Genomic DNA, 19,087 nt, shown 5'->3' on the forward strand with positions numbered 1-19,087 from the left:
TCCTGTCCAGCTAAGGCCTGGAAACAGTTCAAGACTGTAACCGTCTATCCTGAGATGGTAATAGCTGCTGACAGAGCAGTGAAGGCTCCTCCAGCAGAGTGGAAGGAGTTTTAGGGATTTGGATAGACACCACTACGTTATGCCAATTGTATGACACGTTTACAGTGACATTATGTATATCTGGGGTACCTTGCTGAACTATAGCATTAGAGGACACGGACTGAAAAATTCAACAGGGCTTCACTCTCCTCATGTTTGGAGGTGAGAACAGTCTACGGCTTATGTCAGACTAACAATTCTCCAAGAGGATATATTATAAGTTAAAAAATAATGTACTCGGAGCTAAATATTTGCTTCATTATATAATTAGAAGAAATCACTTTTATTGACATATACATAAAGTCCCATGTGACAGAAAGTTCTTGATTTTCCAAAAAGCACTTGAGCTAAATTAGGAAAAAGCCTTTTTAAGGTCAGTTATCCTAAAACTGCAGGAACTCAGTGCTACAGAGCATTGCTTGCAGATGCTTTTTATAAACATCTATCATAACGACAGTAAATGACAGCACTGCACAGTATTATTACTTCTGTACTGAGTGTATTCTTCTCCGATTTCTTGGCAGGATAAATATTTCCTGTTTATTTCTTGTTTTCTTGGCAAGATAAAGCAAACATAAGAAAAAGCATTGTTTTGGTTTTTTGACTGAAGACTTCTAGTATCTCCTATCTACAGCCATTTTAATCTATAGCACACTGAAACTGGTTAACCCATTCAGGATGCACTGCTACTAGTCCTCTGAAACTAGTGGGTGGGGAAAAAAAAAAAAAAATCAGAGATCTATAAATTGCCCTCTTGGGTTACTTGGGAAACTAAAACTAACCAGCAGAAGTAAACAGGTGACAGGGATACGTAAAAAACTAAAACCAGGGGAGAAAATAGGTCAGTTATACAGATATCTCTTAATATCAGGGACAAAACCATAAAAATGGCAGATCACTGGAGACTTTCCTTTTAAATCCCAATTTTGTATCATCAAAAAGGCTTGTTGCAGCAGCAAAGGGAAATGTTCCTTTTCAGCAGTCAAGAAATTAAGAAACTTTTTTCCCTGAGAAAAAGGAATCAAGTCTGTCAGACCTCTCTTTTGACAGTTGGGTCAAAATCATATAAAAAAGCACCACTTAGGTGGGGCGGGTGGGGAGAAGAAGTACATTTATGAGATGTTTGTCCAATATATGGGTTCTATAGCCCAATTACCATTGGGAACACTAATGGGCTACTGGGCCATTTCTTTTGTTTGTTTTAACCACTAGCATCTAAATACATTCATTTCATATAATCGAAGATTTTTTTTTTTGTCCATGGTAACTACCAGCAGTTGTTCTTCAGAAGACTTTGTGGTAAGTCTCACAAATGCCCTTGACAAGAGGCACTCAAAGCCAGACCGAATGAGGAACTGATGACTTCCACGAATAGGGGATTACTCTCCTGTACTCACCCAAATAGTGAAAGCCGCTCCATCTGTAATGTAGCATTCTCTTCAGGTGTTGGGTTTTTTTTGTTATGTGGTTATTCAATACATTTAGTTAGAAAACCAACATATCACACAAGTATTTACTTCTGTTTACCTAAACAAATTCACTTTTTGGACTCACCTGTGACTTGTAATGACCAGGGGCGGCACTTTGTTTGACCATGTCCTTGTTATCAGTATACAAGTTCTCTTCTCTGAAGTATGCAGCATTGCCGTGCAAGCAGAAATTTAGATTCTTAAGGACAGACTTAGCCTATTTAAAAGCAATTAAAAAGAAAAAAAAAGGCAATAATTACCAGATCTGTCAAAGTTGTACTTATTATGCACGAAACTCATTTCCAGCTACCCCTCATTGCTCCTCCCACCATCTTTCCACGTCACACCACCCACAGCTCCTCCAGTACCACCTACATCTTACACATTCGCAGAACAATGACGACGTTGCTTTATTGCTGTGAGATCCCACATGACAGAACAGCTCAGCAGATACGAGAGTTGCTGACCACAAGTCACATGGAGTCCCAGAACGGGTAACCCTGCTGCACCTAGGATCATGCAGGCAGAGGCGTGTTGCCCGACAAGACTCCTCCCCTCAGCTTTATCCTGTCACACAGACAGATACATCACACAGGACCACATCTACGACGCTGGACGTAAGCTCACCCCATGATCCTGCTCACAGGCACATATCTGCCACAGACCTGAACATCCATCCCCATCACATGGTAGGACAAACAATCCTCAGGTACCTGGGACTGCACCCATTTAAGGGCTCCACTCCATCTTCAGACTCATAGCTTCTGTCAACGGCAAAGGCAAGGTTGGCTCCTGCACACACTGCTGTCCAAAACCAGGTGCGGTAAGAGCATGTTCCCAAGAGAGCTCGAAGCATAACATGCCGATTCTGAGATCCTTTCCTACGCTTTCTGCACATCCATTTACACACGTTACAGTACAACCTCCTATACTTCTCTTATTGAAAAGCAGCTCATCAAGTTGCCACTGCCTACTGACACGCCTGCACTTCGCACGTGTGCCATTTCTCCAACTTCAGCCATTTGCATTACATGACACAGCAAAAGTCAGTGCACTACACAAATGTAAGGCTTCATCTTCGCTGACACAAAGCTTTAATTGGTGGAAGCAATGAACAGGGGAAGGGCTGCTTTCGCGATTAAGATAAATCAAGATAAAGCGTGCAACAGTCATAAATTCTTAAAACTTAACAAAGCACCTGCTTTTCTCCTTAAGTAATAAGATGATGTCAGACTATACCCACATCCAACTGTGGCTGACCTACTCTGACCTGCTGAATGGCAGAACTAAGGATTTACCTAATCTGATGTCCAATCTGAAGTCTGCTACAATGATTTGTTCAACCCACAGTCAAGTCCCCACTCTTCTCTTTTCCAAGGGCCTGCTGGAAACACACTAAGAGCTGGATGAATTAGTTAAACCATTTCTGATAGCCACTTTTGTCGGGTTTCCTATAGCATTTCCATCACCACGCAGCAGAGAAACGTGTTCAGACCGACAGGAAAGTCTGCAGCCAGGAATGGGTTGCAGAACAGTTCAGTGAAACATCCATGTAGGTATCTTGATGCTTCTGGGAAGCACTGAGCTTGCTGCTCTTGCGCCAGTTGCTCTTCAGTGCACGTACAATACACCAGCTGTACTGCAAGGGAAGGGCTGCAGCAATACAACCCTCAACGCTACAGAAAGCTCTGTAGCCCACACAGATGAGAAGATAAGGTTCCTTGTACTTAGGATTAGATAGTGGGCTCTGCAATGAAATGACTCAGGTGCATGCCACCGCTCTAGGTGCTAATTTTACGGCACAGTTTCCTTTCAATAATATCTTTATACCACCCATGATGATTTGTTCAGTCAATGTGTGTCTAAGCCGCTAACCTTTACTAATCTTTTAACTACTTATGATTTATTAGCTGTTCTTCTGTCAAAGCAGACTTAATGAAACCCATTAATGATTTGGCTAATCGCTACTTCTGTGACACAATGTAACTATTCACAACTTTAAAAGTGGGTTTCACAAAGCACTAGTTGGTATCTGAAACCCCAAACAACCATCCATTTATATCTCAAAATAGGAACGACTTCAAATCATGAGAAACTTTCAAAGCATTGCAGGTGCTGCATTAGGCTTCACAACCTATGTAAGAGTCCAACCAAAGTTTAAAATTTACACAGCTGTTCAAAAAAACGTAAGAGTGCTGCCTTTGTGCTCCAGCCAATACACCCTCTTTCAGAAAAATGGATTTTCAATGGTAACTTTCTGTAGCTGTCACTTAGCTTTTAGGGGTTGATATAAACACATGCTTATTGCACAAGTGGTAAATAATTCATTCCTAGAAAGGCCTTTTGGGATATCTTCAGGATACGAGGGTGCTACATTACAGCGTTAGTAGAAGCCAATGCTTTAGTTAAAGCAGCACTGCCAGCTCGCATTGCATTAAATTGACAAATTAAAAAAAAAAATAAAAAAAGGTTCTCATTGAGTACTTCAGTATCATGTCCTAAATTTGTAAACAGTTTTAAGCTTATTTTCTTCTGACATTGTTCAAAAAGAACTCTAAGAAAGAAGACAAATGACCACAAGCACAACACTGAAGGAAACAAGTTGTTCGATCAGCAGGGAAAACTGACGACTGGCTCCCCACGCGGTCATGCCTTATCCCAAGCTCACCCTAACAGCGGCAGTTTCCCTACCGCATCCTCTCGGTCTCCCCAGTCTCTCCCTACTCATCCTAATGGCAACCAGCTAAAACCCAGCGCAACGTGACTGGATCAGCAGACCCCACCGAATGCTAAAAATCATGCAGAAGCCTTTTTTCCCTGCGAGGACACCGATCTGGATATCTCCTCTGTGAAGCTGTCAACTTCCATGGCATTTACAGAAATTCATTATCGCAGAGATATCCATCCACCTCTCCCGCAGTTTCAGTGAATTTCACGGATGCTTCAAAGCTTACCAGAGCAATGACAGACACCTCAATAACGTAACCATTCGATATCCCGAAAAAAGCAATTCCCCTGGTCTTTCTTCGGAGTGTAGTGTCCACTCTTCCCATCAACGCTTTTTAAAGTTAACACTAGAAACTTTGAATGAAACTTCCAAATAGCAAGCCCTCTCAGCACATGTATAGCCACCCTACTAATTTAAGGGCCTTCTGCCCCCACATATCCTGTCCTTGGTGAAGACGGGGATATTGTTTTCCCATATACATAGGTACATACACAGACACACTTTCCACAACCTTCTTGCGCTGATCAAACAGAAGCCATAGTAAATATGAAGCTTAACTTTGAATTTGTTCCTCACTGATTAACGGGAATTTTGCTAATCTGAACGCCTGCTTTCCAGAGTAATACAAATAGTAGTATCTTCAAGTGGATGTGTATTGCACTTCTAGAGAGATGCAGCGTGCACGTGTACACGCACTGATGCCATCACGGAAGAGTATCTAAGTCACAGGTTTTGCAGTTCCGCATGCTACGGTACACCTAATCCTCCAGAAAAAAAGTCGATTTGAAATATTACCTTAATATTGTAAGGAGATCATGAGGAAAGCCTAAAAACTTCCACCTACGCTACCTAAGGATTTACAAGTTCCAGAATCAAGTAACATGAGAAAATTGCTGTTAAGTCTAAAGACCCACACTTCTCTTTTTAACACACCTGTTTTGAACTTCTTTTATATTTAGGCCTACCTGCTTTACAAAGCAACATGGCAGAAAGTTTCTCAGGGAAGAGATTCCAATCTGCTCCTCAATTCCACCGTCACGAAGTATTATCCTTAAAACAGTATGCCAGTACCTCTGTGAGGTACTTCTTCCTCAGCCACGAAAACCCCAAACACACAGAACATTTCTGCAACATTTATATTAAAACGTAGAATGTCAATGACAAGAAATTAAGCATAGTAAGCACTTGGGAAACCATGCGATACAGATTTATCCACCAGGAACTGTGGCTACATATGTGCAATTTTTGTAACATCGGCCTTCCTAAAGTTAGCAATTTCAGAAATTCAAATTTGTAAACTCCCCACTTACTGCAACTCTTGCTTTATTAATTTGAAAAAATAAGGAATAATTCGCCAGCAGGTAGCTTAGAAACAAAGCCCTGATCTGCAATTCATTTAAACTCTTAAAAAAACCTTACTGATACTGTTTTTGGTAGATTTTTATAGATCTAGAAACTCTAACTGTGGTCCAAAGCCACAAGTACTTTGAACACCGGAGTCCTACTATTTCCAAGTACTTCTGCATGCAAAAATGACTGAAGCCTCCTGCCCTGACTCTGGAGTTTCAGAGGATGTTTTCTTGTTTATAGAAGCCATAAGACCCTGATCCCCAATTAAAAAAGTAAAAACACACTTCATGAAACATTGACATGAAGTTGCCAGTTGTAAAAACAGTGAACGCAACTCAGCTGCAACATGTCATTATCCAAAAGTTCAAATTTGGGACTGCTAAGGGGAAGTTTTACAAAGGTGGCGAAAGACAGCTACTTTAATGCATCTATCGCTAAGCAGCCTATGACGCTCAAAATATCTAGTCAGCAAATACACATTTAAGTATTTGAATAACATGATTCAAGTGTACTGCAGGCTTCATGGAAATAAAAGGGAACTTAATACCATCTACCTCTCACCTTCATTTGTAATTCTTACCACGTGTCACACTCCATTATCTCCTGGTAGACCAGGGAAACACAAGGGACTATTAAACAGACAGGTACGGAGTTTTTAACTGAACTTCCACCCACTTTAGAGTCAACTAATCCAAAGGCAGCATAAGTGCACTATTTGTAGATCATGTCCTTTCAAACACATGTTGCTGTAAAACAGGATTATTGGTATTAATATACTCTCAGCATAAACCGTTTTGTTTAGGAATATAAAATTCCAGCTGAAATTACAAAATATTTTTCCAGATTCATTTGACAGTCTTTCATAGTAATATGGTACAATTTAAACTCCACTAAATCAAAACGTCTCTCCAAACATATTTTTAAACAAACAAAAATGTTGAAACTATCAATTATTGAAGGTGTAAAAAAAACCCCACCTCTTTGAAGTTACAAACCGGCATATGTGGCCAAATAAATAGAATTTTTTAAATCAGGGGCACAAGGATCTCTATACACTATATATCATTATATAGAGATTGGTATATTAGTTTCATTAGAGTACCAACATTAGATATAAAGCTACTTTTCCCACTTGACCTGCTCCTCACTTTGTGAAATTCAAGTACTAAGTAGATGTCTTCAAGATTGCAGCAAACACTGTCACAATGTCATTTAACAGATCTAAACGGTTTCTAAAGAGAAATGAAAGGGGATCTATTATGTCTCTGAGAAGTTATTACATTTCTCAGCGAAAGGATGACAGCAAGTATTCCCAAGTTTCCCATCCACTGCGTTAAGTCTCTCCTCATTGTCCCTATTAGAAGGCTCTGGTGGTCAACACTAAGAGACATCTACATTTGGAGAATTACGTTTTTGTCAGGTGCTCACAATATGCCATCACTTGAAAGGCTGGGCACTGTCAGGTGAATTAAATCATTACACTTACTTTAAACTACAGCATTACAGCAACCTAAGCAAATATTGCACTGCAAAGATTGCTTCGCTGGATTGCTTTCCAGCTTCCTAAAATATCAGTATTACTCCCAACACCTAGCATCTCTCCTGAACAACAAAAACCCCCACAAACCTCATCCCGTTTGAGAATCAACTTCCAGCAAGACAAACCTGCACAGATGTTACCACCAGCCATTCCCTGCCTGCGTTCCTCCCACCGACACAGGCCACTGGGGAAGCAAAGGCAGCACCGGCACCGAAACATGCCAGCTGTACACACTAGAGCACTGCAGCAGCAGCGGCTGATCCCCGTGCTTTCAAGTCCGGTGGCATAGCCCACACAGTGCCGAACCGGCGCTGCCGCCGCACCCCTGACACCGCTGCCATGGGACGCACGCTACACACCTCGGTTACTATACGCACACAGAAACTGTTGCCGGGCTATGGACAGCGTCTCTCCTCCACCCCTTGAAGCTGCAGGACAAAAACAGCAGAAAGAAGCAAGCAGATTTCAGGCTGTGGGCAAGGAAACGGCCCCTCGAGACAAACTAGCAGCGCTGGCGTTAAGCAATTACTCCACATAGCTATTCCTAGACAGAGGAGTCTCTAAGCTGCACCAACACTACGAGAAACAGTACAAATTGCTTGCCCTTAAATGTCACCTCGTGTTTTCTTCAGCTACACGCCCTTTCAAATACCTCTGCAGCAACTGAAATCCTCCCCTAGTAAGCAAAGATTCCACACTGCCAAAGGCCCTGCTACAGAAGTGAAAGAAACACCAAGCTTACATTTTTGGTCTTCTTGCTTTACAACCAGTCTCAGCCATGTAATGTCTGATGTCACCAGAGTACCAGTATGTGGAAGTACTATGGGAATTGTAGTCTTTCCTCTATTGTGCAATAGCTACAAGGTAGGGGATCCAGGACTGCAACCATGAGCCTCAGGAAGAGTCTCCTTCACGCAGAGGCTTACGGGGACTGCCTGAGAAACACAGCTGAACTGCTTTATTTAGCCAGAAAACGCTTCTCAGATGGGAAAGAAGAAAAGCATGTGGGAGGTTTTGAAATGCACCTTCTCCTCCTTCCCATGCAAGAAGTAATTTCCAAGCAATTATTCTCAGATGGTCACATACTTCCAAAACCATTTAAGCTGTAATCAGGAAACACAACCCAGTAAGGAAATTTTAATTGCTATGGGGTATAACAACATCATATTTAATAGTACAAGAGTTCTTATGACAAGTTCATCATCTCGTGTACCTCTGGGGTTTCGGTATCTCCACATGAAAAAATAATTCACTGGAATGAATGTTTGTTTGTCAGTGGCGATGATGCACTTGCCACTTTTGTTCCTGTCTCCCCACTGAAAGCCATCATTTGGCTCACCTCAGGTAGGTAACCAGGAAAGACCTGCAGCATGAGCAAACCAAGCCCTATGCTTCCTGTAACAAGAATTAAAAATAAAGGTTATTTTAATTAAAGGCTTTCTTTCAAGCTAAAGTGCTGTACCTGACTTACCTTCTCCCCACTTTCAGTCAAATACCTCATTGGCAGTTACGTTTTATCACCTTTTACATGTTTTTCCTTAATAAAGTCATTATTTTCCCACAACTCTTTGCCTTAACTCAGACAGATGACGAACCCTGATGCTTCCCTCACATCATCATATTTTTAATGCTACAAAAAGAATGAAGAAATGTAATTTAAGCAAATTAAGAAATCCAGAGGCAATGGAACAGAGCCATTTTCATCTTTTTGAAGAAAAAAAGAAAAAAAACACGTATAATATAGTTCAGTTGGTGAGAAGTGTAGTCCATCATCAGTCAAGTATTATTAAAGTCTTGAGACTAGGAAAAGAGAGAAAGCAGAGTGCTAACAAGTTCCGACTAAATTTTCCCAAAAAGCTCAAGATACCCTTCAGCATACACTTAAGTCTGCTGAGTTACATCTAAAAATATATATTGTTCACCCTGAACAATAAAACTGCCCCAAAATCCATCTTACAGAATATGAGAAAACTCCTATGACAGCTAGAAGTGTTACAGTGGAAATGAGAAAACCATTCGGTCTTAGGGTCTTCAACAACTTAATGCAGGCAGACTACAAGCAAAAGATCTTAAAAGTGAGGGGAAAAAAACCAACAACTCTCTCCAAAGCTTTCTTCTGTTCCCAGGGCATTTTCACGAAGTTACAGTAACAGCACCCTGTCCTTCCCTCATGGCTATCACTGTAGCACTTACCACCGACAGCACTGCTAAAATACGCCGCAGAGTGCCACACAGCACGTAACCTTCCCCAAATACTATTTAAGTGTATTCCATATAGCTTTTCTGACACAGCAGTATACGGGAAATGAGGTCACCCCTCCCTAAAAACCTCAGCCCTTGTTTACATTACTGCTGTTCTCCCTCCGGTTTCTCTCCACAAAGCTGTAATGGCATTTAGGGATGGCGACTGTCCTCCTCCGGCTTCTCCAACTGCCTGATGTAAGCACAACTTGAGAATGACAACACATATAAACATGACACAGGAAGCTTTTATTCCCATTTCCACATTTAGGGTTTTGGAACAGAGTACTTGCACCAGTGTTGCCGATAGTACGCACTGAATTCAAGTGTTTCAAGAAAAAAAAAAAAAGATCAAAAATCTCAAGCCATGCTCTGACTAGGGACTAAAGAAAACGGAGAAAGCCCAAACATTCCCAGTGTTATGGCAGCACAGTACTGAAGGACATGCAATAATTTTAGCGGTATGAGTAGACCCCAATAGCTTCGAATGAAGTCCGACAGCAGAATTTCACACTCGTTTGGCCTGGGCAAGACAGAGGGAAAGAGAGGAAATCCAGACACGAATCCACAAAAAACAGTTTAGGCGTAAATTATTTCCGCCAGCTTGAGAACAGCGTGTTACAGAAAAAACAAGACGGCCTTTTCTGAAGGACTCAGAGCCTACATAAAAGCAAAATAGCGCACAGGCGAACGGTTGAGAGAATAGACTGACATCAAAATGTAGCATATCTCCGGGCTACCACCCAGCAGAAACTGTGCTCACAACAATACTCTTATAAAGTAGCTAGAAGTAGTAACAGCTACACCCTCTCAAAGTAACAAGCAAAATGCCCCCAGCGCACGTAAACAGAGGGTGGCTCCAGCAGCAGTGGCTGTGAACAAGGCGACCAACGCTGCCAAATCCCCCTGCCCTGAAAACGCTGGAGAAAAGCTGTCTGCTGGAAAAGCAGGACCAGCGCAGGCTGCGAAGAATACGCTTGTGACTCTCATCTGTGCTGTATTCGGACGCCTCCTGAAGATTTCAAAGGTTTTAGCAACACGTTAACAGTGGGCAAACATACTCAAAATATTAAGCTACAAATATCTGTTAGGACTTTTTAAACTCGCTAATTTAAAGTAACCCAGTGTGAAGAGGATGCTCACACACGACCTCCTCAACCTGGCCACAGCAATGTGAATTCATTCGAATAACGATACATTTAAAATAGCAGGTTGCAGTGATTTTAATAACTCAGTACAACATCTCTCTATACAGTAGACTTAAGTATTAGAAGTCATTCTTCCAGACCCCTCACCACACCAAGACAACTTTTTTGGCTTTTTTACTATGACAGGAAATGTAAAAACTGTAACACTGAAATCAAACACTGCTTCCAGGGGAGGGAAGGGAAAAAAAAAAAAAAGAGGGAAAAAAAAAAAAAGGCAGCAAAGAAGAAACCTCCTTTTTCCTGAAACCAAACATTTCCATGTATTCTCCTCCGCAGCCTCAGAAGTGACTCCTGTCTTACCCCATTGGGATTTCAGGCTCTAACACTTGCTTACTTCACAGCTCTCTTCTGCTACCTCTCCGTGCAGAAACATCACTCATTTTTGGTGTGTCAACACCACTCACGGCTCTTTAACTTCCGAGCGCGCACAGATCTCTGACAGGGCGCGTATGACAGGCAAGTGGCAGAGGAAGACAGCCGTGTACTTTCGCAGATATATCCTTTATTTACGTGGTTCTGCTCTACCAGCAGCCACGGGAGTTCCCCTCTCTCCAAGGGAGCCCAACACACCGCGCTGCAGCTCCGGCGCCGCTCCTCACAGGGCCGAGGCCGGTTCCTCCCCTCACGGAGCGAAGCGCCTCACAACCTCCCCCTCAGCTCCGGGACCCCAGCCCCGTCCTGGCAGCGCTGACGCCTCACCTCTGCCCGGGAAGCCCCGTCAGGCCGAACGGCCGGAGGCCGGGCGCTGCCCGCCACCATCCTATCCTCTCTCTCGCCCCCCGACCCCCCCGTCCCCCGGCCGTTGCAGCCGCCCCAACGGCCGCGCCGCGCGCGCCAGCCGAGGCGGGAGCGGGAAGGGAGGGGAGCGAGCGCTCGGTCAACGGCCGTCGGTGGGAGAAACCACTGCGCGGGGAAAAGGGGGGGGGGGGTGTCTGGAAAGGGGAGGGGCGAACCATCGCGGAGCGGGAGGGGGGGACCCCGCAATGGCGGGGAGGGCGAGGGGTCACTGAGGCGGCGAGGGGGAACTGAGGCGGCGAGGGGCAAGACCCGGGCAACACCCCGACAACGGGGATCGGGAGGGGTTGGCCCCTCGGAGAGCGAGGCCCCCGTTTTCCAGCTGTATTTAGTCTGAGACAAGCACCTGAGCGGGTTACCTGACAGCTCCCCTCAGCCGCCATGTTCGTCCCGTGCTGAGGAAAGCACGAAAACCTGACAGAATTGCACCATAAAAGCGTCTGGTTTCCCGCCCGGAGCGGCGGAGGGGCTGTGTGGGCCTGGCGCCGGTGTTTTTATTTCTCAACATTTCCTCCTTCCTGCAGAAATCGGTTATTAAAAGCGCCGCTGAGAACATTCCAGCCCGTTGGCTGACGTGAGGAAGAGGCGGGTGGTCACTCGCCCCTTTTTGGCTGGCTCCGCGGTGGCGTCGGTCAGCGGCGGAGCTCCTCGCTGCGCTTCCCCCGGTCCCGCCTTGGCTGGAGGAGGTTTGCTCCCTCAGGGAGGCAAACACCCCTGCAAAATCAACCCTGCACCTACGCAGCCGACAGCCGGGCCTTCCAGCCCCAGCTCACCCGGCTAAAGCCGTTAGCGATGGAGCAGGCTGTGAGGGAGAATAAAAAAATTAAAGGATAACGTGGATTGGGGCTGCCCTCTCCAATTTCTGCCACATCCTTCCTCCAGAAGTGATCTAGCACCTCTGAAAAACCAACCTGCGTGCGTATTTTGTGTCTAAGCACCCACATTTGTAAGCCGCAGCTGTTGGCAACAGAAAAGCCTTTCAAATACGTTAAGAAGACAAAAGAAACGTGTGCGCGCCAGAAAAAGAGACGTTGGGCTTCCCCTCACAGAAGAAACGTAGTGTTTATTCAGGCTGTGCGCATACCAGTACAATACAACCATTCTGAGGAGGCTTTGCACAATGGGTCCGGAGGAAAAGCTGCTTCTGGCAAAGCGGCGTCAACGCGGGCAGCACAGTCTCGCCTTTGTCGCCTTCGGAGGATGCAGAAAGGGTGAAGCACTGCACTTTATTTTTCCAGCAGAAAGGCTTTGTTAACAATCTCAAACCTGACAAAGGGGTGACGAGCAGCGTAAGACGCGTTTCTTGTCAGCAAGCAACCCGAAAAAGTATTCTGTTGTGTATCTTCACACAAGGTAAATAAAAGGTAGCGTCTCTTCTCTTTCAGACAAGTCACATTTAAATTACTGATACAATAAACTTTTAATTCCGCGCACTCATTTTACAGCAAGCATAAAGAGTTTTAACCAATACAAGCATTTTTCACAGATAAATTCCTTTCACAGTAACAGTGACACTGAAACAGTGGCAGAATGTGCTTTGGATGTTTTTTGTTACAAATAACGCATGCAAGAGATTTTTTTTTGGTCAGCATGGGATCTCACCTGCTCATCTCTCTCATCACGCCCTTCCGCACACGCGCCACTCCGAGAGCGGGCGCGCAATGGATTTACTGAATACAAAAATACATAGGGCTCCTATAAATTACTGCCGGTTGACAGGGTTAGGAGGCACAGAGCTGGCTGGCTTTGGGGGGGCAAAGAGGAATACATTGGCTGTAGAAGCAAGAAAAAGTGCAAAGACAGAAGAGCAGCGGGAGCCAGAAAAATGCAGCAAAGAAACCCTGAAGTACCGGGCTGCTCTGAAAACCCACGGGGGACGGTGGATGGCAAAAACCTCGGCTAGGGACGGCAGCAGGGACTCACGCCAGACAGGTTTTTGTACGAGGGGTACAGAGAGCTCTCGGAACAAGCGTGGTGGTGAAGCAGCCAGAGAAACCAGTGTGGTGAAAATCCTCCATCAGGAACACCAGGCCGAGCCAAGAGCGCCTGTGGCATTAACCCCTTCTCCAGGGACTGCAGCTTAACGCTGAGGGAAGGAGCAAAGGTCTGAGCTGGGGACACGCTGTCCCTTCGCCAGCTGTGCGGAGGGATTGAGGTAACCCCTGCCAAAGGCTTCAGGAAAGCGCAGAGGATTTTTCTACAGGATGACAGAGCAAAGATGTTGTTGCCAGAAAAAATCCACCCCTCAACTGTTGTTGGCAACTGGAGGGCACGTGCTTCTAGTAAGGGATTATTCTGCCAAGCACCGGTACACCAATACAATAGTCACCCCAGGGCACGCACGACTGCACGTATTTCTGTAAAATATCGCTTTCCTCTCTGAAACAGCCGTTTAGGCGAAGGAGGCGTGCATGGCGGAGGTCAGGAGCTGGCTGCTGCTGGCTGTGCTCCCTCTGCCGGCGCTGGGGCAGGGGACGGGACCGGGATGTTTGAGAGCTTTCCCACTAGGGATGACTTATTAAAATCAAGGTCTGAAATGTGGAGTACAAAGTATTCCTCTTCCTGAACACAATTAGCAGTTAGAGTGGTCGGAAAAAACATCCACTCAATCAGCAAGTTTAAGAAGCAGCTCAATGCAAGGAGTAGTTTGCAGTGAACACTTTAGCCTGAGTATGTATCTTACGCAAGGTAAGAGCAGCATGCTCTCCATTAAAAAAAAAAAAACATTATAATACCACAGAATGGTTATTCTGAACAGAAACATTCAGTGCATACAAGGGGGAAACTCCTGCTCCCATCGCTCGCGTCAGTCTGAACACACACCGCGCCCTACGCAGAGCACAGTCGGATTGAGCAAGCGGTGGACTGAAAATTCAGCAGCAGCCCAACCCAGTGACCCGTGGCACCCCCTAAATAAATACGGGGCACCCTCCGGAAAAGCTGCGCTTCCCGCCGTACCCTGCACGGGTCCGTCCGCAACACTTAACAGATTATCCTCCTGTTCTCAGCAACTGGTTTGGGTTCCTGCTGTTTAATCCCAATTTGAAGAATCCTGTAATGCCCCCCGCCATCAAACACCACGAACAACAGCCGAAGGCAGAGTCACCCTCCCAAACTTATCACACCAAATATATCCTCAATAAGGCAAATGTGCGAGTGGTGGTTCCTCGTTTATTTACTAGCAGGTTTTGGCCACCACTCGGGTATACTTGCAGTGAGCTTCACTTTATCACCCGCTATATTTAGGCAGAGTGGTTCATTTATATTAGCTAACCTCAGCAAAGCTATACCAAGTTCACCTCCTCCAGCCCGGAACTTGCCGGCTGTCTTTCCTGATTCGGTTAAGATCTCGGCACCCTCAGGAATGCAGTCCTTGGGAAGAGGAGCTGAAAAGTGGACCGGCAGCAGACGTTTGCGGATGACACCCATGTGGTGGGTCCTGGCTGTCAACTCCTGTCCAATGTAACAGCCTTTGGTAAAGCTGATGCCATTCATGTAGGCCAGGTTTGATTCCAGCGGGAGGGATACTCCAGGAGGGAGATCCTTCACACCTTCGGGAATTCCTAGGAAAAAAGTAAAACCAACGGGTAAATGGGGTAAGGTCTTCCGTATTTAAGATTTCTGGAATATGCCTCTGCTGTGAGTCGTAAAACCAAGAGAACCCGTAAGAAGCAGTGTGAAATAATGAAATTCCCAGTACTCTGGTTTGGACCTCAGGGAAATCATTAGCTATAAATGATGTTTACTCTTAAGTGTTAACAGAGAACTGCACTGAACCTAATTTCATGAAGCTCACAGCACTTCACAACTATACCGGTGGAAGTTCAAAGCACCCAGGACGATGCAGACTCCCATAAAAAGGCATCAACGTACATAAAACGCCAAAATCTTCTCACTTACAGCCCACAAATAGACTTTAATGTCAATAAGAGTTATTTTTTCAAAGCTAAAGAACGTAAGTTGGCCAACTGTCTTTGTTAAAGCCCAAATGCTGTATGTCTGTATAAGCAGTTGTTCTTTTTGTGACCAATGACACAAAAATAGTATTTTTTTGAAGCAGAGCATTGCACCCAGCTTTCTGCAGCAGCACAGCAAGAGGAGTGCTGGTGTTTCAGGGAGGTGGCACACCACCACAGTCCAGCCCAGTTTGACCCATTAACAGCTTGCTCTTCCAAACCAGATGGAGCCAGGTCACTGTTTACAAGCAGAGGACCATCATCTTTCAGGCTGCCAATTAATTTAATCCACTATCTGTGTGGAGACGGTAAAATCAATGGGAGCTCTGCGCAGGACCGAGATCCCTCTCGGGTCAAACGTCCACCCCTTGGCCTCTGAGTTAACTCTGAGAATCCAGTCATACATTTTCAGGAAAGTAAATTAGGGTGTTTCCTTTTCCTCCCTTAGCAACAAGGAAAACACACAGACTGTGCGTAATCCCAGAATAATCAAAATGACTCAAACCACAGAAGTTTCCCTCTAAGAAAGTGAATAATCCTGGTTTTCTTTTGCTGTTAGCGTTCCTGACCCACCGCCCCTTAATCTTAGTAATAGGAAACTGTGCCCAAATATTGATTCTGCCATCAGACAGAATTATAACTACCAGATCACTTTTATCCTCAGAGGAGCGAATACCTGTACTTTTTAACAAGTTAAACACATTGAGACATACCAATGCAGCTTTTATGATTTATTCCTCTGTCTTAGATCAGCGTATGGGCTCTGATAATAAGATGAAACTGTGATAATACATAAATAAATAAATTTCCCAAAATCCGGTGACACAGAGCGCAATACAAGACTTGGCTTTACCTTGTTTATACCTGTGCCTGTGGTAATCCTCAATGTTTCCAATATGACTCCCAGGGATAATCTCCGATAGATTTGCTCCTTTCTTTGTAATCAGTCTCCAGCCCATGACTTCTGTTCTGGGGTCAGGAGTTAAAATCAGAGCCTGGTCTGCGCATTTAGCGAGGGAACTGGCGATGTCTCCAGCCCGCTCCCCGGGGACGACAGCCCACAAAGAGAGGTCAAGGCAAGGGGCGATGTTTACTTTCCTCCGGATCTTGTACAGTTTCAGATGTTTTTGTATGGCATCCAGCACGCCGCTGTCACACTCCAGCAGGATATGCGGCTCTTCTTCTGGACGCTCGTGCAGCCTAAAAAAGTAACACCTACAAGGTCAGAAAAACAAACCCCCACGGCAGCGGAAGCCAACACGCTTTATCTTGATCCTGGTGCGAATCCAGAGATCTGGGGATCACACAAAAGCAGCACTCAGCTCCCTGTAGCGAAACACTTGAACTTTTTCAGCCATCTGTTCCACTCTTTTCTAGCAAATACTGCCCTCGTCTCTCCTGGGGACAAACACGGGTCTGGCCCTAGTTTTCTGTACCGGTCACGCTTACCTAAAGCGAGGTGACTTTCAGCAGGAGGAGAAGCTTCGTTCAGCTGTGCCTTCCATTAGTTACCACACCGCTAACCTGACCCGACAGTTTGCACCAGCCTGATTTTTCACTGACTGACACCTGCCTCAGGTGGCTATACGGTGTAAATATTATATGCCAATAAGAACTGACATAATAATCGACACCGCGTGCTGCCGTGTCAGTGACTACGGCACCTGTGAGACAGCGCAAACCGCTTGTTTCGGATACGGCCCAAATACACCCACAGACAGCTGGGGCCTGCCCCGAGGGCCGCTTTAAAAATATTAACATCGTTACGCTTTCTGCTGGGCTAACTCACAGAGACCGCGGCCAGTGATGAAAAATACACCGAGTAAGCGCTTTTTTGCGCATTAATTTATAAAGATAACCCGGAAATGCCTTAGAGACCGGCGTGTGACACGGCCGCTGACAGGGACGACCTGCGAGCACGGGAAAGCCCGCCAAGGCCGCGCGCCCCCGTTTCCATAGCAACAGGACGCCGCCCCCCCCCTCCCGGCAGTGGTCTCGCCCAGCTCCTCCCCGCCCCTCCGCTTGGTCTCACCTGTAGAGGATGAGGTCATAGAGGCAGCGGCCCTGGACGTTCAGCGCATGCGCGTAGAGCGCGCGCGGCAGGCCCGCGGCGGCGGGGGGGGCGTCCCCCGCTACCAGCCGCGTGACGTCGTTGGTGAGGAGCCCCTGGAGGAAGACGGCGGCCTCGGCGCCCCGCACGTCCAGCAGCGCCCGGCCCAGCGGGAAGCAGGCGGCGGCCCCGCTCCCCCCGCCCCGCCACAACCGGCGCAGCCTGGGCAGGGTCGTTGCCGCCGCTCCCGCCCTCACCAACATGGCGGCGGGCAGGCCGAACGCCGTCAGAGGGGCCCGGCGCCGTTCGCTGCCGCCGCCGCCGCCATCTTGTGTGTGTCGGCGGGGAGGGCGCCACCTGCCGGCGGGGAGGGGGCGCGGCGGGCCCCGCCCCTCTCCCGCCCGTCCCTCCGGGGTCCGGCAGCCACGGGGCGATCGCGGAGCTGGTCCCCGGCTCCCCCAGCCCTGCCCTCCCACTGCACGGAGGGACAGCAGCACCCCGCTGGTCCCCGGATCCCCCTGCCAGGCCTGGGTCCCTGCCATGGAGGAGGTGAAGGGAACGGCCTAACACAAACCCACCTACGGCGGTTTTGCCGTGCCAGTCCCCGGGGGCTGCCCAGGCTGCCTCTCCCCTGCTCTCCGGGCTGCTCGCAGCGTTCCTGCCCCCTTAGTCATTCCTTCCCCCGCTGAGCCTTTAATCCCCTGGAAACCGCAGACAGATAGGGTACGTACCCATTCTCCTCCAGTCATATTTTGGCTAGCACACTGGAAAATGCTGCTGCTCCAGAGGTTCCTGTTTTCCACTCTTGTTGTAATGCTCCGTTACTTCTGTTTCTGTAGGACTCATCAGCTGCCCCCATCCTCGTTTAACACTCCTGGAAAAGCGATCAATAGCTCTGTCCTGGAACAAACGATAAGAGTTTGACAGTGGGAATTTCTACTAAGCGACATTGCTCAGAAATAAAATCCCATGTTAAAAGCATGGAGCTGAAGGTGCTGCTCCCTTGCCTCCTTAACGTTCGTTAGCGCTATGGGAAGTGGACTCTGAAGGGCCCGGGTAGCCCCAGGTTTAGCTGCAGCTCGTTAGGCTGGAATTCATCCCACTGTTCAAGAAATGGCCGTGAGTCATGCCTGTCATTTGTGATTGCTTTTCTCCAGTTGTCGCAAGTCGGTTTAAGGCGATTCTGCCCCTTGCTGCTGCCAACACCAGCACATGTGCAGCTCTGCAGGGAGGGGGCTGGGCTGGCCCAAAATGAACCCTGCAAAAAGGAGCCATCAGCGTTCGTTGGGACAGGCAGCGCCGGTGCTGAGCCCCGGCACAAACCCACCAAACCTAAAACCCTGAGCGAAGGGGCTCGTTTTTCGGGCGCTGCAAATGTGATGGCAGCAAATGGCACGTTCAGCCAGCTGGTCCTCGGGCAGGACCGGGTGTTCCCCGCGTGCCCCGGCAGCGATAACCTTATCACATATACCCGTGTGCAGGGGGACGGATCCACTGCCGGCGGTGGCGAGCGGTGCGACGTGTTCGCCCCCGAATTCAGTGCTGGCCCGGCTCGGAGACGACGCTTGTCAGGCAGCTGCACAGGCAGAGCAGGTGGAGAAATAAAAACAGGCGGCGGATGTGATTCGAGGTGACCTTGGACTGCGAACGC

At 46.8% G+C, this 19,087-nt stretch overlaps 2 protein-coding genes and 1 long non-coding RNA gene across 5 annotated transcripts in view; 1 reads left to right on the plus strand and 2 right to left on the minus strand.

Moving 5' to 3' along the window:
- The window catches only part of LOC142079681 (uncharacterized), a 36,081-nt gene extending 24,609 nt beyond the window's left edge, over window positions 1-11,472 (minus strand). Inside the window, exons 1-2 of the mRNA XM_075144338.1 lie at window positions 11,335-11,472; window positions 1,654-1,785 (exon numbers count right to left, since the gene is read on the minus strand). Of these exons, the coding sequence (XP_075000439.1) occupies window positions 1,654-1,785; window positions 11,335-11,394 (192 nt within the window). The 5' untranslated portion in view covers window positions 11,395-11,472. The remainder of the gene's footprint in view (window positions 1-1,653; window positions 1,786-11,334) is intronic.
- Window positions 11,473-11,568: 96 nt separating this feature from the next.
- Window positions 11,569-14,723, plus strand: LOC142079683 (uncharacterized). Its single transcript, XR_012672756.1, has 2 exons — window positions 11,569-11,813; window positions 11,852-14,723. It is a non-coding gene; the product is annotated as an uncharacterized LOC142079683 (long non-coding RNA).
- IBA57 (iron-sulfur cluster assembly factor IBA57) lies at window positions 12,474-18,333 on the minus strand. 3 transcript variants are annotated; one of them, XM_075144341.1, is made up of 3 exons: window positions 18,168-18,333; window positions 16,240-16,586; window positions 12,474-14,993 (listed from the first exon to the last, which is right to left on the minus strand). In XM_075144341.1, exons 2-3 carry the CDS (start codon window positions 16,343-16,345, stop codon window positions 14,602-14,604), a joined length of 498 nt encoding a protein of 165 aa, XP_075000442.1. In that variant the 5' UTR covers window positions 16,346-16,586; window positions 18,168-18,333; the 3' UTR covers window positions 12,474-14,601. The 3 variants fall into 3 exon arrangements, with proteins under 3 accessions (XP_075000442.1, XP_075000441.1, XP_075000443.1); XM_075144340.1 differs by lacking the exon at window positions 18,168-18,333 and adding an exon at window positions 17,419-17,784; XM_075144342.1 differs by lacking the exon at window positions 18,168-18,333 and adding an exon at window positions 16,836-17,255.
- Window positions 18,334-19,087: the final 754 nt, after the last annotated feature.

The sequence above is a fragment of the Calonectris borealis genome, chromosome 2, assembly GCF_964195595.1.
Source record: "Calonectris borealis chromosome 2, bCalBor7.hap1.2, whole genome shotgun sequence".
NCBI lineage: Eukaryota > Metazoa > Chordata > Aves > Procellariiformes > Procellariidae > Calonectris > Calonectris borealis.

What these genes read in the sequence shown, in the direction of transcription:
- IBA57 (XM_075144340.1), bottom strand. Translation starts at nt 17,699, where the DNA reads ATGTTGGTGAGGGCGGGAGCGGCGGCAACGACCCTGCCCAGGCTGCGC. An exon ending in TATGACCTCATCCTCTACAG is followed by an intron (nt 16,587 to 17,418) that starts GTGAGACCAAGC and finishes TTACTTTTTTAG; the next exon opens with GCTGCACGAGCGTCCAGAAG. An exon ending in CAGGCACAGGTATAAACAAG is followed by an intron (nt 14,994 to 16,239) that starts GTAAAGCCAAGT and finishes CTTTTTTCCTAG; the next exon opens with GAATTCCCGAAGGTGTGAAG.